The sequence below is a fragment of the Spodoptera frugiperda genome, chromosome 13, assembly GCF_023101765.2.
Source record: "Spodoptera frugiperda isolate SF20-4 chromosome 13, AGI-APGP_CSIRO_Sfru_2.0, whole genome shotgun sequence".
In the NCBI taxonomy this organism is placed as follows: domain Eukaryota; kingdom Metazoa; phylum Arthropoda; class Insecta; order Lepidoptera; family Noctuidae; genus Spodoptera; species Spodoptera frugiperda.
Window position 1 is genome coordinate 1,976,577 of NC_064224.1, and position 18,055 is coordinate 1,994,631.

Below are 18,055 nucleotides of genomic sequence, written 5' to 3' on the forward strand. Positions count from 1 at the left end.
ACTTTCCTATTTTATTCGAGTATTTCGGATTCAGTTTTCTATATGTACAAGTCCTTAACTTATATCTATCTTAATTAACTAATTATATTTTTATACCCACATGATAGACTATTAAGCATATAACGGTATTTCAGATGTCACATGATATAAGTAATGAACGTCGACTTTTTTATAAAATAAATAAAGGTAATAAAATTAAAACAAAAAAGAACATATAAAACAGTAATATTTATTGAAAAAAATCATAATATTACTTAAAATAATTTAAATCATAACAAAATATAAAGAAATTATAAAAATTAAAAAATATGTTATAAAAAATAAGTATTGATATAAAAAATACAAAAAAAAATATCACTGAGTAATATCATTATAGGTATAATAATATCTAACATTAATACTAACTTACGACTAAGTGCACAAATGAAAAAAATATATATTTAATACACTTGATTCAACTTTTTTTTTCAATTATGCCAAAATAATATATTTAAGATGTCCATATTCCGGTGGAAATGACATTAGAAATTTGAAATGTAATGTCATAAAAAATGTTAAGTAAATTGATTTTCAACCTTATGTGTATTGTATTAAAGCAAGTATTAGCCGACAGAAATATTTTGGTTTTGCAATTTTAACTTGCTATCAATTTAATATCATTCTTACGTCTTGGAGATAGAACTTGAATTTGTTAGACTAAATCGTTCAGTAATGTTAAAATTTCTAATATCATTTCGAATTCATTGTTTAATACCATTTCATTTTGAGTGTATTTTTTGTGCAAAATTATACGTTTTTTAAGCTCATTCCATCTATCGGTGACGATTTACTTACGTAATGTAACTACTATTTAATTATAAATATTATTAGACAACCTCCTATCCTTAAGACACCTAGATTATAATTAAAATATCATAGCGATATGATTATATTGAACTATTTGCCTTAATACTTTTTTGAGTGAAAAATGTAGTTCCCGAGTGTGTGTTTGGTAATTGGAAAAATAAAATGCTTTCCTTTTGTTTTTTTAACTCGCCAAAATAGGTCTGATCCGAAAAATCTTAGCGGTATGATTATATTGAACTATTTTTGGAAAAATGTAGTGTTTTTTTTTTTGCAATTTTCGTTTCCGAGTGTGTGCTTAGTCATTAGAAAAAGAAAAACCTTTCCTATTGTTTTTTTAACAAGCCAAAATAGCTTCAATACCAAAAAAAATGAAGAAAAATTCTGCAATTTTTTGCATTAACAAGTGGATTAACAAAACCATGTTTTAACGGGCGGTTCTCCCGCCATTACCTCATGTCATATGGGCCCAGCGATGCCAAACTTGGCCAGGTCGGGAACATCGATGTCATCCAAATCCTTCATGGAAACATAGCCAGACGCATCAGGTTTAATCGGAACATAATCTTCGGTGCCATCGTTCAAATCGATTATCGGATCTTTAATCGATAAGCTATCGATTTTCGCTTCGTTCAGGAGTTTTAGGGATTCTTCGAGTAGATGGGTGCGGTGTTCAGGAGTGTGACCACTGGTGGATGGGGTCCTGTCGGTTGATTTGCGATGGTGGAGGGAGTTGGTTGCTGAACCCATGTAGGGGGGTGGTTGCGGGCGGTTGTAGTTGCCAGCCAGGTTGGTCGTCGATTTAGGACTGTACGGACGTGCGAGACTGTTGTTGGGGCTGTAATAAGAAAGAGAGTTTTATGAGTATTTTAGTAGGAAAATATTGTATTGCTTGCTAAAACAAATAGTTATTACTTGAATTATTTCAATTTCGGTTTGGAAAAAGGAATGGAAATGGAAATTATAGCTTTACATTCTATTCATGTGGCAAAGTAGTGCACAAAAAATGGAAGAGTTGTCTGTATTAGACATCTAGAGGGTTTTAAATTTGGATTTTTCATTTAAAGTCCAAACTACTCTCATGATAGACAATAAAAATCTCTCTATTACTGAAGCTGAAGTCTAAAACTGGTAAAAGTTGGTAGGTAGGTACCTATCTAAGCGCTTCAAGGATAATATTTGAATGAATAGAGAAATGATACTGACCTCACTCCAAGGCTCTTGTTGCTAGTGTTGTCAGCTACTTGTGTCTGCTCGGTGTTGCCAGTGCCGTAACGGCACATTTCCACTCTTGACTTGTGGGCCCTGGAAATATTTTATTACTTGTTTATTTTTGGGAAGAAATATTTTTTCCAATGATGGTTAATAAGCCTATTTGCCACTGAAGGTAATTATTTGGTATATTCATAGATATTGTAATATTATTAGAATATAGAAGAATATTGTTAAATAGTCATTAAAATAGGAATTTTGTTTTGAGGACCGATTGTGACGGTTAACTAACCGCCGTACTCACAGTCATTTAATAATTACTTAAACCAGTCTTTAGCAGTTGTTATTTTCGGAACAAAATCGTTACTAAAGAATAGTGTGACAGTAAGAGTGATTTCGATATTTATTTATAAATTTAAAAAGTTAAAGTCTATCATCAAACGCATTAGAGAGTTAGTAAAGTTAATTAATAATATAAATATACAGTTGGCAACTCAAAGCATTTTATTAGGCTAATTGGTATTATTAATTGTCAATAATATTATTATTGTTAGTAGAATATAATTTTATAAAATATCGAACCTCCTCCTATTTCTATAGTCAATACAGATGTGGAATATATTATCCAGAAAATTATCTGACACTGGATCTCGGCTGAAATGTTAAAAATAAATTAGTACAGAGCTAATTTTGTGTGGAAGATTACTTCGGCATGAATGGGCCATCTCAACTGCCATCAAACCAGAGTAAAACAACGTTATTGTGTGAAAGAGGTTACCGAAGATTTAATTCCCCTCCCTCCAAAGGATGGTATCGCACTTATAACTCCTCTGGTATATCCATGAAAAGTGCCGATTGCTTACCATCAGAAGACCCAACGGCTCTATCCAATAATTGAACGTAAAAACATTTCGTTTAGAATTCAAACCCCAATAACCGACCCAAAAAACAGATATACGATTACGCCTTCTATAGCATTCTTCCTTGTATAGCAAGATCGAAGTTCAATCATCGATATTTTTGCTTTCAACATCGGTAACCATCGAACATCGATATTCATCGAGCATCCCTTAAACAAGTTTAATCTCAATGTCAAAGGTGACTTTAGAAGGTGAGTGAGTACGTACACGGTGGCGTGCAGCGCGCAGACGGCGGCGGTGAGCGCGGACACACACAGCAGGAGCAGCATCAGCGGGACCAGCACCGCGCCCGTCACCAGCCGACGGTAGCTGCGGCATGGGAGCGACTCCTGCGGGGGAGATGTGTTGGGTTGAATCGAAAGGTAAAGGGTAAAGATCAAAGTGTAATGTCATTGTTAAAGTCGAAAGTCAAATTTTAAGTTGAAAGTCAAATGCCAATGTCAAAGTTGAAAGTTACAGGTCAATTTCAAAATTGAAAGTAAAATGTCAAGGTCAAATTTAAAATTCAAAGTCAAACCTTAAAGTCAGAGACTAATATCAAAGTTAAAATTAAAAACGAACGTCAAAGTCATCCCTTTCTTTGATATTTAAAGATAAGACAAAAGACCTATGCTAAAGTCGAAGTTAAGAGACCAAAGCCAAAGTCAGAGATCAAAGTCAAAATTAAAAGTCAAAGTCAAACGTCAAAGTCCAAATGAAAAGTCCAAATAAAAGTAAAAATGGCTATATACCTTGCTGGGTGCGGTCCAGATATCTTTGGTGTCAAGAGCCTTGAAGGATTTGGCGGTTTTACTGGTGTTGGGCACTTCGGTCAAGTACTCCAGGTGAAGGGTTGAGCGCTCCTTGTAGACCGTGTTGTACTGGAATTTAAGAAAAATAATTATCTACCTATTGCATCATGGATCGAGTTGTCGTTCATACGTTTTACTACCAAGTAATAGTATGGGATAGTAGACAAACTAGTAGACGGATAACCTGATGATAGGCTATCAGTACCCTGATCCGGAGCTGCGGACTACCTAGCGGGTTTACCGGGGCTCCGGCTCGAAAAGCAGGAGAAGGAACGGGGTGGTTTTTAGTCAGTAAGAGTCTGACACTCCCTCTCGCCTCGCCCAAGGCGGGAGAAGTCATTGGATGACTTCCCCCTTAAAAAAGAAGGCTATCAGTACCACCTGTGAACACCAGAAGAGGTACAAGTGCGATGATGGCCTTTTGAGGAAAATGGGGGAAAATTGGGCCCTTAGTAACCTCACTCTAACCAGGTGTCTCTGGAGTAGGAACCTTTTCCCACAACATCCTTTTCAAGAGTCGATTAAAAATTGCCACATCATCGCTTACCACCAGGTGAGATAGTAGCCAAACGCCGTCTTAATTCCAATATGCTATAAACAAAATCAATAGTTACGTACCAGTTCAAAACTGCACCAGTCCAGCGTCAGCCCAGCGTCCCTGAAGAGTCGTTCCACGGTGGTCCGCTTGTACTCTCGGGGGCAGCTGGGCAGACGGGACAGAGGGCGCACCTCCTCGCGCAGCCTCTTCAGTTCCAGCGAAAATGGCATGGAACTGCCGAGGCGGACTACCAACCTGGAAGGAAAGAATGTAAAGGTTTGAGATGTTTTTTAAACTACACACACACACACAACGTCACGCCTTTTATCCCGGAAGGGGTAGGCAGAGGTGCACATGCACAATACGGTACGTAATGCCGCTATACAATGTACACCCACTTTTCACCATTTGTGTTTATAAGTCCTATGTAATCCTATGGATGAGCCTATTGCCATGTCCTGGACAAATTTCCAGACTCCGTGCTACTACCGAGAAATATTCGAAAATCCGAAAAAAGCCCAGTAATACTTTGCCCGACCCGGGAATCGAACCCGAGACCTCTTGTTCGGTAGTCGCACTTGCGACCACTCGACCAACGAGGCAGTTTTTCATTTCTCAACTAATAGTTTTTTTAAACTATGGGTTGAGAAACTTGATTTAGTTTGTGATAATTCAGAAGTCCTAAAAATGTTGGTTCATTTTGCGGAATTTAGATACAAATATATCTAGCAAGAACCGCTAATGTCAGTCTTTTTGTAGGAACCAGTATTTCATTACAATATCGATACCTTTGGGTAGAAAGGTCGTAGACTAAAACCCGACTTTTCAGGAGGGCAATAGGCTCACGACCACAAAGGTCAAAGGACAAAAGTGAAAGGTTAAAGGACAAAGGTCAAAGGTGAAAGGTTAAAGGTCAAAGGTGAAAGCACAATGGTAAAATGTCAAAGGTGAAAGGTCAAAGGAGAAAGGACAAAGTTGAAAGGTCAAGGGTGAAAGGTGAAAGGACAAAAGTGAAAGGTCATAGGTGAAACGACAACGATAAAAAGTCAAAGGTCAAAGGTGAAAGGACAAAGGACAAAGGTCAAAAGACAAAGTTCAAAGGACAACGGACACCGGTGAAAGGTCAAAGGTCAAAAGACAATAATAAACAGTCATGTCTCTGTGCCACTTACATGGCTCATGAGGGTGCTGGAGTTGCATAAGATAGATGCAACTCTACGCGCCTTCTTGCAGTCATGTAGTCATCAAGACTGAACTTGACACCCTAGATGTTCGGCCTTAGGGCCTAGATAGACGAGTCCGAACACTGCTGACTGCAAATAACTTATAACCTGACGTGTAAGCTGTAATTGTAGGTTTTAGGAAAGATGATTGATGAGTACGTACCCTTCACCATCACTTGGCTTCAAAGGCAGCCGAGCTCCGAGGTCGATGGCAGACGACAGGAAGGTCGCGTACAGATCGCCACTGCTCTCCGTCCAGAGCTTCGTTCTCAAGATGTCCTTCAAACGGGTCATCCTGGAATTTGTTACAAAGTTTTTTTAATAATAAAGTCTGAAATCACCACTATCGAAATTTCCTCCATCTATACCTAATTTCTCTATTTTCTTCTTTATTAGACTAATGATAAAAAATTAGCTCTAATACAGATTAAAACCTTACACCTATTTTTACTAAGTTGTATTTTCAAATGATCCACCATTTGACGTACTGCTTTCTACTCCTTAAATGTAATCTGGACATTCTGAACTATATAAAGAGTAGACCCAATTACATCCCTTCCCAATCCCCATTTCCATAACCACCCTTAAATTCCTAACCTCCAAAAGGCCGGCAACGCACTCGTAACGCCTCTGGTGTTTCGGGTATCCATGGGCGGCGGCGATTGCTTACCATCAGATGATCCGACTCGTTTACCGACTTATACCATAAAAAGGCATAGTAATTCCTTCTTATTCTTCAATGACTTCAGCATCAGTGGCCTTCAAAGAATCTTGTCTACAAATAAACATACAACTTACTTGTGCTCATCCAATAGATCTTCTACGTTCAGGTTATCGATCTTGAGCTCGACCTCATGGCGTGCCATCTTCTCCTTGAGCTGTATGTCCAACGTCAGTAACACCCGCCGCGTCTCGTAGTCCTGTCTATTTAAGCCGATTACTTCGATCTGTAATACCAGAAAGGTGTATGAGAATAAAGTCTTCAAACCTAAAAACTATTGCTGAAAACTTGAAGATGGCAATTATGGTTTTGTACTTAGAAAATTTATCTGAGTGTGATGTTTGAGGCATTCGAATTCGGGACAAGTTGCAAAGCCGCCAGTTGTATGACAAGGGCACAGACCAAGAGTCTGTGGAGAACTAATATAAATAGAATTGCAAAAAAGCCGCTGGTTACCCATTCAATCCACTGACCGAACGGTTTCGTCTTCCAGTTCCCCCAGTCACTGACTTTTTATTACCCAATGTTATTTTTTGTCTAGAAGTTGGACTGGACTAAGTTGATAGTAATATAGTAAGTTATTTACCTGGAGGGAGCCTCTGCTCCCTCGCGGCGGCGTTCCGAAGATGAACCCTGAGTGGTGTCGTCCGCTGTAGATATAATGAAGCCACGCAGGTAGCTCCGGTTTGCCCAGCATGGCAGCGTGGAAGCGGTATTGCTGGTCGAACTCTGGGAAACAAATAAAGTTCTCAAACATTGTAATAAACTCCTAAGAATAGAAGAAGAAGAAAGAAAGCTCTTTGATGATGATGAAGATTCTTCTGGAATCAATGAATTCTCAAAGTCCCAATTCATGTTTAATTTACGGTAGTATGATCATCTTCTATGATAAGGGACTAATAACATAAGCCCGAAAGTTAAGATGTGGGTTCTTTAATTTAAAAATATTCCTGAAAAGAATAGGTGTGTCTCCATAAAAGACAATGAAGTCCAATGACGTTCCGCCATATTGCCCATCTATCCGCATCAAGTAACTAATCCTCCTTAAACAAAGACGTAGATACCAAAACCAGTCTATAACTTTCCTATAATCTACCTAAGTTCAGTACGCATCATCACCATGTTTCAATTCTCACGTCTTAATATAAAATTCAGCGGATATGAGAACAAAGAACTTGAATGCAATACGTGGCTTCGGTTGTTACGTAACTGCGTCATAGACCTGCGCAGTAGGTGCACCTCATGGCGGATAGCCGCCATATTGTGGTGTGGCTTCATCGTAATATTAACAAAACAACTAACTACAAGAGTATTTAAAACATCCCAAATCGTTAGCATGTCTGCTTTAAGACTAGTATCCAAAATTTAAAATAATGTTTCAATACTAAATAATCATTATATTTGCATGTCCTTCCACTGTTTCAAACAACGTCCATTATAAAATGACCCCGCCCCCTGTCCGCTCTTCCGAGCTGCGTTTCGAAGAGTCTAGAACTAAGAAATCAATTTTCAGGTTCTCACGACGCATGTCCTAAAGCCCTAGGGCATGCGCCGTTTCGTTATGCGTTGTGAACGCTACTGCGTGACGCTTATCGATCGCGACCCAAGCGCCATCTTGGTTTGCAGCCCACGCATCTGCGAGTTTCGGGAAACACCCAAGTTATTTCCCACGTTGTTTGTTCGTTAATTTTACCGCGAGGATTCTAATTTCACAATTAATTTAGTGCCAATAAGCTTTGATTTCAATTTAAAATTTCACAAAGCCACACCTTTGAAAAATTAATATCGAACAAATATTAATTTTAGAAAAAATAATTAATTAATCAACACCATGAAACTAAAACACTGCTAGTAATACTTTCACTAACACTAATCAAAAGCTGTCACTGTTAACAAAGGTCGAAAAAAATATTCATAAAATTAATTAATCATAAATCATCACGAAAAAAAATGGCAGGTAGGATACGTACTTGTCGTTGATCAGGCCGGCGACGGAACAAGAACGTCGAACCACTCATGTCCACTATTTTATCAAAAACTTTGAATAATTTAAGATGAGAAAGTACTGAGATGAATTGAGATAAATCTCTGAGGACCGCGGTGACGGACAATCGATAGAGCAACAAGTATCGCTCAGGACGTCCTAAATGCGACTCCCGTTTACACTCAGGTAATCTAGGACATGCGCTCTAGATGCAACGGTTATTGATTTTACAGCATACATTTTGATATATAGGTACTTTGATAGGGATGGCAGCCGGCCACCCATCCCTTCCCTCCCGACCCCAACATAGACTTTTGATTCGCTGCGTTTCAATCTAGCTGCTATTTTTAATCAAGTCCATGTTTGTAGTTTATTTTTTGTTTTTATTTGGACTTTGTAAGGGATGTTTTTAGGATTGATATTAAAATAAACTTTTAAGAAAAGATATTTACGTAACTGTGAAGCAAAATGGTGTGCCACAAGGTTGTATTCTGGGTCCTTATTTGTGTAGGTATACCGGCTTAGAAAGATTTACTAAAAATAACTAAAGACATTACGTAAACCAATTTGAGGTTTATTGAAAATCTTCAAAATAATCTAAAAATATTGAAAGCTTTTTCATTATAATCTCTATCTAATCCTACCTTTTAGAAGTGGCACGCTCACACAATTTCTGTTAATCTTAGAACAAATTTGCTATCAAAATTAAGTGTAGATCCATTTTCGCAGACCACACATTTATCCCTTACTTATAAAAAAACCCAATCCTAAAATTAAATACCAACATCTAGCCTCGTGCCTAAAAGACGAACTTGCGTAGACAAAGAAAGAAAACAGCCTTTTCCATGAAACAAACTATTATCAATCACCAATACGTCAGTCAAAGACGCCAGTAATGCTTTCAATAGTTTTAAAGACAACTGCATCAGCATGCTGAAGTACAAGTGGTCCTGTTCTAAAAAAAGGCATTGTTATGACCACATATTACATCCCAAACCTCGATAACTTGGTAGGTACCTAAGTACGACGACAACAGATGCAATTTTCAGTTTATCTGCTACAATTCATCTGCTAGATAATAAATCCATCTAGAAACTACATAAAACCGGACAGACCGACACAAGGATATTAGCACTTAACCCCTTTCATCGTCCCCCCTCGCCCGTCACCCTCTATACGCCACCCTTCACAACTCACCCCATGCAACCGAGGGGGTTATAGGGTGTATCGGAAATACTAAAGAGTATAGAACGCCTAGATATGCTCAAAATAGATTGACCACCTGAAACCATCAATATTAAATGAACAATTTGAAATCTGTAGCAATAGTTTTCTGATTCACAATCAAATACCACCGACTAGTAGTGCTAAGAAGTGAGATTTTGATCTCTTTTTTTTTGTAAGTTTCGATTATGTAGATATAAATATGATTAAATAAATAAATAACCTATGCAAAGTCTTTTTTTATGATTCAAAATATTTTCCCTTTCATTTTCTTTGTATTTGTATAATAGGTTTTTTTGAGGGGAGAAAATCATCCAATGACTTCTCCCGCCTTGGGCGAGGCAAAAGGGAGTGTCAGACTCTTACTGACTAAAAACCACCCCGTTCCTACTCTTGCTATTCGAGCCGGAGCCCCGGTAAACCCGCTAGGTAGTTCGCAGCTTCAGGTATAATAGGTATACTATTTCCATTACACCATGTATTTATAAGCCTTGTATGGAAAATACCGAACCGGACACAAGCAAATTAACACCCCCCTTCAGCCTTCACCCCGAACCCCCTGCACAAGGGGGGTTGCACCCCGCGCGCCCCTCGAACGTCTATCTACCTCAGGTGTACTAGATCATGCGCCGTGATTGCAATATTATTGATTTTATAGGTACGTGCAGCAATTTGATTGGTTCGTAGTTTGTAGTTTATGTTGTTAACTATGTTGCGGTGTGATGGAAATATCACGCTTGTTTTCTCTGAAAGGGTAGCTATAATAATTTCCGGAACTGCGGACTGCCTACCGGGTTACCGGGGCTCCGGCTCGAACAGCAGGAGTAGGAACGGGGTGGTTTTTAGTCAGTAAGAATCTGACACGCCTCGCCTCGCCCAAGACGGAAGAAGTCAATGGATAATGATAATTTCTCTGTCTATCCGTTTTATTTTTTGGCTAATGTCTGAAATAGCTGTCCCGACTTTGATGGGACTTTTATTGGCAGGTAGCTGATGTACTAAGGAGTAACTTAGGCTACTTTTATTAGACACGAAGTCTGTAAGCCACGCAAGCCAAGCCGAGGGCATCAGCCAGTAATATAATATAATAGGTTTGCATCCTACGGTTAACGTTAACGTTATATGATCGGCGTTAAAATTTATTCACTAGTTTTTATCACGAACTTGCTGGCCCGGCAAACTTCGAACTGCTTCAGACATTTTTTCTCGCCTTTTAAACCTTCCCTGGACTTCCACAAATAATTCAAGACCAAAATTTGTTAAATAGGTTCAGCCGTTTTCGAGTTTTAGCGAGACTAACGAATGGATATTAATTTTTAAGTACATATATAAGTAAACAATAACAAGAAAGCATAATATCCACAATAAAACTGGAATCACTTAAAAGCCGACAGTCATTTGTCTAGACTATGTATTCACCTAAGTAGGAAACTCCCCTGTGACCCAGACGTAAACTTGGCTTAGCTGGCATCGTGCCAAATCGCTCCCCCTGCTGTTTTCAAAAGGTAGATTGCAAGGGTGAAAGTAAAGGGGATATTCCTTTGTATAGGCAGGTACTAACTGTTGTCCGAGACTTCGTCCGCGTAAAATAATGATTTCTGACAGAATTTGGGTTTATGTTTTTATTCTAACATAAAATATTTTTTCTAAAAGGAAAGTAGTCTAAGTTACTCCTCAGTACTCCAATAAGAATAGAGTTACTCCTTAGTACATTAGTAACCTGCCAATAAATGTCCCGTCAAAATCGGTCCAGTTATTTCAGATATAAGCCAGAACAGACAGACAGGCAGACAAAATTTATAAATAACCCTCCTTCTGGCGCAGTCGGGTAAAAAGTTTAGTCTACTATTGATTGCAACGTGATGCTTTATAGCCTTCAATAAATAGACTATTAAATACAAAATATTTAAATTAAATTTGAACTGCAAGTTCCGGAGTGTTCGTCCGTGCGTTCAATTAGACAAATATACAAATAAAAAAAAATATTGCGATCCATAGTCTCTGCCTACCCCCATGAGGAACAGACGTAAGGTGATGTATGTAAGTATATACTCCTTAGCAATTGTTTTCTATACAGAATCTTTACTAAGGAATGGTTTAAGTAATCATTAAATGTCTTTGAATACGGCGGTAAGATACGTTTAACTAAAATTTTACAAAAACGAAAAAACACTATAATTGCGCCACGGCTTATCATATATTCATTAGCATAGCCAAACAATACACATCCCTGTGTTGTAGGTACCTAGGTGCATAAAACATTCGCGATAAGACAAAAATAATGCTTAAATCTTCAATTACCCTTAACAGACATCATCTCATCATCAATCATCTTCAAATATACAGCTCTTCCTCAGTATTCCTATTTACCTTCATCACTGTTTCACACATCAACAGCTTATAAGTGACCACTGCTGACCAAATACCTCTTCTCACACGAAGAAGGTTTGAGCATTAATCACCACGCTTGCTCCATGCGGGTTGGTGATTTCAAACTAATAATTAGAAATTATAAGCTCAGGTTTCCTCACGATGTTTTCCTTCGCCGTTTGTCAGTGGTGTTTAAATAATCTTAGAAAGTACATGTAACTCGGAAAAAGTTACATTGCTACTTACCGTTAGTAGATTTCGAACACGCACCCTCATGCATGAGAAGCGTCTTAAACCTCCAGCCACGACAGACCGTTTAAATTACCTCAAAAAGTAATTAAAAAAAACAATAAAGCTACTTACCGGACACAGCAACACCGCTCCCCAAACACACATCACTAAACAACTACATTTTAACTAATTTAAATCAAACTTTAAATAATAAAAACTAAATAATTTACGACGCAATAAAACAGTGTAACGTCAGGCTAGAGTAATGGAGGAATGATCGATTGAGCTAACTGCACTGCCCAGGACGCAGGACATGCGCGATGTTGCATCGGAAACTAGTTGGCCCAACATCACCGGAGAACATTCTCCAAGCCCTTTTTAATACAACTTATATTTGAACCAACATTGGAGCCAATACCGCCAGTACCATAAATTCGTCCAACAACACCAAATGTTGGCCCAACAGGAGCGGGGAACGTTCTAGATCAAAATGTGCCCTTTTTAATACAACTTATATTTGGACCAACATTCCAATGTTGCCAGTACTGCCAGTACAATAAATTCGTCCAACAACACCAAATGTTGGCCCAACAGGAGCGGGGAACGTTCTAGACCAAAATGTTTAGGGTGCTCACTCACACAGACACGACACGTCAATCACACACGGATAGGTAAAGTACTAACAGCAATACGCGATTTCAAATCTCGACCTTCTTGTCTAGACTATTAAACTCCATTTTGATTTGACGAAGCTAGATGTTGGTAATGTAATAATAAGAATAACACAGACGGGACTGACCCCTCTTTAAAAATCTACCTACAGACGTCGGATTAAAGCCCTTTTTCTAGAACACTCGCCAAGCTTGTATTGATCAACGACATTTTGAATTGGACGAAACTTTAAATTGAATATTTAAATTTTAAAACTGCAATAACTTCGTTTAGCTATACCTATAATAAATAGATAGAATAAACACACACTTTTAATAGGTAATTAATCAAACACGTGACTACTTATTAAGGAAAAGGATGTTGTCATAAGCAAAGTAAAATCTCAACTGGCGCCCAACGTGGGCCCACTTAGTCCAAGAGCCGAAGGAGAGAACAAAGATTACACTTGGTTGCCGGGAAACCATTATAAGTGGAATTTTTCCCTTCAATTATATGACTTCCTTACCTGCGGAAATTTTTTCTACGTGTATAAATAAATGACCTAAATATGAAGTCGTTATGGAAAATTATTAATTTTAATCGTCTTACCTAAATGAGTAGCGTCCCATCTTCGTTGTTCTTATTATTTGAGAAATCAATAGGTAAGGGCTATTAATAAATTGGCTATCGATACTCGGATACTTTAGGCAAACCACCTCGTTATGCCGTTGATTAAGTAGTTCTGAGAATCTACGATATCGATATTATAGATATAAAGAAAATCCGATATTATTATAGGAATTCGATGCTTATTAGTTTTACTTAAAGGACCAAACTAAAGCTTATTTATACGAGTATATGATACGTTGTTATCGTTGATTATATTACTCATTTAATTCTATAACTATTTTGTTGCTTAATGTTATTTATTATGGTTTTGGGTAGGGAGGCCTTTACCCTGCAGTGGGACGATCATGGCTGAAATCTAATCTAATCTAATTTTGTTTCTCATGATAAATGCACCTCTAGAATGTAGTCTCAAGTCTCCTTCAGATTAAACAAAGTATTTATTCGAGTTTCAATATTCTTAGTCATAACATAAAGTGTCAGTTGACAGTAGACTTACTACAGAGGGACCAGTGAAAGAAAGATTAGTTGAAATAGGTTTTGTTGCCATATGATTGACACGTAGGCAAGCATCCAGATTCCACTAAAAAACAATAATAGGATATTTTGCCACAGTAGGGAACAGAGCCGAACATAAAATAACATCTTGCTTTTTATTCTACAAAGAGTAAAACAAGTGGGCGTTAATAAATGTAGGTAATATCCACATTTGGCCAGTTTTTATGTTTTCATTTTTGTATTATAGTAGGGCGAATCGTAACCTGGGCACAAGTTCAGACTTACCACGTACCGTACAGAAGTACCATGTTTTTTTTATTTGTCAGCCACCTTCCAGATTTTGTTACCACATTCTAGGTATCGCTGATCATCATACATAACAAATAAATACAAAACAGCTGAACAAAATACCTCATCTTTGTCAAACACAATAAAAAAAGAATATATGAACATGGCGCACTTACCTTGATAAGTCCAGTTGAATAAGTTAGGGCTGATAGGTATGGCGAACATCTCAGTCTCGACGGCATGGTGCAGGTGTGCTGACAACCCTGGCGCCCCCACCGCCACCAACACCAACAAACTTACGACGAACATTGTGAATGCTGGAAAAGAAAATAAATTTTTAGGAACTTGTGTATCAGCTTCATGATTTATTCCTGGTTGGAGATTGGAGAGTGTGGGAAAGCACCAATGTGCTGGCTCGAACGGAGTGTCGACCGCCTCATGTAAAACTGGTGTGAAATAATCACAGAGTTATTTTAGCCGTGTGAGTGGTTTCCTTGACTTGTAACTTTTCTGGTGATACGGGTGTCTACTAATTACTATGTATTTAAAACATATCACTGGAGAAGTTATTAAAAGAACGCCAGGAAAGCTAAATAGTACCTACATATATGTTGAAATCTTTGTTTTATCGTATTATTATACACTACTTATTAATGCTCTGAATGCCTCGTTGTGCGAGTGGTCGCAAGTGCGACTGACGGACAAAGGGTTCGATTCCCAGGTCCGGCAAAGTATTACTGGGCTTTTTACGGTTTTTCGAAAATTTCTCAGTAGTAGCATGGAGTATGGATTTGTGCCCAGTATATGGCAATAGCCTCACCCCCTATTACATGGGACTTATAACACAAATGGTGAAAATATGGTAATAGCAGCATTTCATGCCGTAATGTGAACCTCTGCCTACCGCATCGGGGATAAAAGGCGTGACGTTGCATCATATATACTTATTTACGCGTTTGAAAATATTAATGTACTCATCTCTGAACAGAAAATGTCAAGGTTACCAAATACTTTTCCCCAGTGTATAACGTTTGTAGGTAAATAAGAAAAACAATTGTCAGACTTTCCAACCCTCGCCCATACCAGTGAGTTGACCTTGTAATTCAAAAGGTGCTTAAATAATTAAACAGTCCCTTTGTTGTCCAATTTTGTACCTTAGTTGTTGACGATAGAACATAATATCTCTTTTTAACCGACCTCAATTAATCAAGATATTTTTTTTATTGGGACAAGCCCGTTTCACCTCTCAAACCACTGCAACTTCTGTAAGCCAGTATCTAAAGTAGATACAACCATGAAAGCACCAGAATACTGAAGTCCCAGCTTTAGTCAGGGCAAATTGTGGGAGAGCCATGCTTCGGCACGAATGGGCCGGCTCGACCGGAGTGATACCACGGCCTCACAGAAAACCGACGTGAAACAACGATTGCGTTGTGTTTCATTGTGTGAGTGAGGTTACCGGAGGCCGAATTCCCCCTTCGCAATCTTCCCAATCCCGAATTCCCGAACAACAACCCTTAAACTCCTAACCCCAAAAAGCCGGCAACGCACTTGTAACGCCTCTGGTGTTTCAAGTGTCCATGGCCAGCGGCGATTGCTTACCATCAGGTGATACGTATGCTCGTTTTCGTGTTTCATAAAAAAAGACAGGATATTTTCTATTTCACTAAATAAATACAAATGTCTCTGATGTCTCTACTTTACAAAGTCTAGCTAGTACATTGTCTATTAATGAATTGGTCTTTCCCCAGTCGATTCAACGCATTCACGTTGCATATAGCAACTACGCTTTACCACTGTGTAACAACCGCTTCTTTATTTGTACATAGAAACTTCATACTCAACTATAAAATATGTAGAAATTATTATGAATACCTATTACGTATAGAGCGTCACTAAAGTTGGCATTCGGCTCGCTTCCTATTTATTTTGGATTTCCAATAAGGAAACCTTACATAAATCTTATTTACCAAATGGTAAAAGATACTGCAAATCATCAGTCAGTCAGTCACATTACCCAAAATTGTATTCAAAAATAAAAATAATTACGATGGGATCAAGTCTATTAGTCACGCTCCTGGACTAAAACCATGTTTTATCCACGTATCATCGGCAAGGGCTGCTGATAATGTTGATAGAACTAAATTAGGTAGGTAGCTGATTATCCCCATAATTTTCCTCACGATGATTCCTTTCAGTGATTTCGATCAAACTTAAAAAGGTAAACTCGATAATGTAGGGTACCAGTTAGGTGCCGTTCGGCACCCTCAGATTGCTTGACCGACTTTTATACCCAACCCTATTCTTTCCGCGCGTGTAGTAGGTAATTAGTAAGAGAAGAGAGGATAAGGAAAACTACACTTTCTGATAAACCTGAACTTTTTAAATTGTGATGTCCATCTTCAATAAGTCGAGGAGTTTATGGCAGACCCTATTACGCCTGTCTTTGTCCTTTGTACTAGAACTGAACACTGGACAGACACCGACTGTTGATGTTGTTGAAAAGTCAGACTCGGCCTCCCTGACTATAACCATGTGTTAACCATTATTCATCATAAAAAGGGTTCCTTCAATCTTATAAACGGGAAACTGTCGCCGCGACCTATTTACCTAATTTTAAACTATATGATCTCAGATTTATGACTTAAATTAATGAAGGAAGCGTCCTTGTGAGTTTAAAAATAAAATTAAATATGTGTGTGTAGGTATGTAAATTCTTAGCCTGTTTGGTACATGTGAGTTTGGGAGGAACGTTGAATTTCATTTATTTTAAGTAATTTGTAACGTATGTATCATTATTTATTATAATAAAAAGCTATTACAGACAATGTCATATGAATTATAATTACCTACATTGCTTGTGCGTCATTTCGTCAGGAAGAAAAAAATGGAAGTTAAAATAATAAACAAAAGAAAATACATTTTCATTACACAAAATACATTTGAGGTGTAAACAGCTGATTTGATCTCAGACGAAAGAAAACAAAATGAAATTCAAATTTTAAGTGATTGCATTCTTTGTTCAAACACGTAGGTATTGTGATCAACCTACAGATTCAAACAAAAATTCTCCAAATTCCTAATTATTGTTTACCAACAACACCATAGATTAATTAACATTTTTTCCAACCTCTTTGCCGCAACGGCATGGAATTCTTCCCATTGAAGCACGGCATGGGAAAACAGCCAAGATTGGCTGTAGAAAAACGATTAATGGCCAAATATAAATTAAATAACACTTACCTATTATTTACCGGATCGCCATAGCACTGATATTTCGAATAAACCCGACCTAAATCCACAGGAATAGAAACAACAATCGATTTCTATTTTAGCCGTTTACATTGAGCGCGGACGGAACATAGATCGCATGTGCGGCATGAAGGAACGCCCCGAAAACAGACAGAGATGAATTCCAAAACTGAAACCGTGGTTCTGGGCGGGAAGATGTTTTTTTTTTTAAACGAAAGCGCGCGGGGAATTTACGACTGAGTTTTGACAGTTAGACTTTTGTTGTTGTATGTTTATAATAATGTACTGTTGTTAATTTTATTTAGCTCCTAAGACATTATACTGAGCAATCTGTTTTCTTCACACGCTAACAGTTTATTTCATCAAAACTTGAGAGTAGGTAGGTATGTTTTCAAACAAAATGTGCACACAATACAATGTCAGAAAAATATCATTTATAATAGCACGCTTAAATTGAGCTAATAATGTTGACGCGACACTCGACAATCTGTAAAAATATTACATGAAGCAATAAATTACAATAGAAATATTTAAACGACTAAACGTGGGAATATTTATAAATTGCCTCGAGCGACGCGCAGGTAAATAAAAATAAATTTTCTTAATTTTCGCTGCCATCGTCACTATTTACGTATTTCTTGACCTCTCGAGTCTAAATACCCTCTTCCCATATTTATTTACA

General features: G+C 37.8%; 1 protein-coding gene across 3 annotated transcripts; it reads right to left on the reverse strand.

Annotated features, from left to right (window-relative positions):
- Positions 1-575: 575 nt before the first annotated feature.
- Positions 576-17,532, reverse strand: LOC118270253 (alpha-sarcoglycan). Of its 3 annotated transcripts, XM_050697838.1 has the most exons (11): positions 17,365-17,532; positions 14,298-14,438; positions 6,835-6,977; positions 6,326-6,474; positions 5,691-5,822; positions 4,385-4,559; positions 3,707-3,835; positions 3,183-3,304; positions 2,638-2,709; positions 2,050-2,148; positions 576-1,681 (listed from the first exon to the last, which is right to left on the reverse strand). In XM_050697838.1, exons 2-11 carry the CDS (start codon positions 14,428-14,430, stop codon positions 1,303-1,305), a joined length of 1,533 nt encoding a protein of 510 aa, XP_050553795.1. In that variant the 5' UTR covers positions 14,431-14,438; positions 17,365-17,532; the 3' UTR covers positions 576-1,302. The 3 variants fall into 3 exon arrangements, with proteins under 3 accessions (XP_050553795.1, XP_050553796.1, XP_050553797.1); XM_050697839.1 differs by lacking the exon at positions 2,638-2,709; XM_050697840.1 differs by lacking the exons at positions 14,298-14,438; positions 17,365-17,532 and adding an exon at positions 8,219-8,399.
- Between the last annotated feature and the right edge of the window lie 523 nt (positions 17,533-18,055).

Bases quoted from the DNA above. Each gene is read 5' to 3' on its own strand.
- LOC118270253 (XM_050697838.1), bottom strand. From the start codon at position 14,430: ATGTTCGTCGTAAGTTTGTTGGTGTTGGTGGCGGTGGGGGCGCCAGGG. The intron at 4,560-5,690 runs GTACGTACTCAT...CTTTCCTTCCAG, and splicing joins AAGCCAAGTGATGGTGAAGG to GTTGGTAGTCCGCCTCGGCA. The intron at 2,149-2,637 runs GTTCGATATTTT...AAATATTTCCAG, and splicing joins GACTATAGAAATAGGAGGAG to GGCCCACAAGTCAAGAGTGG.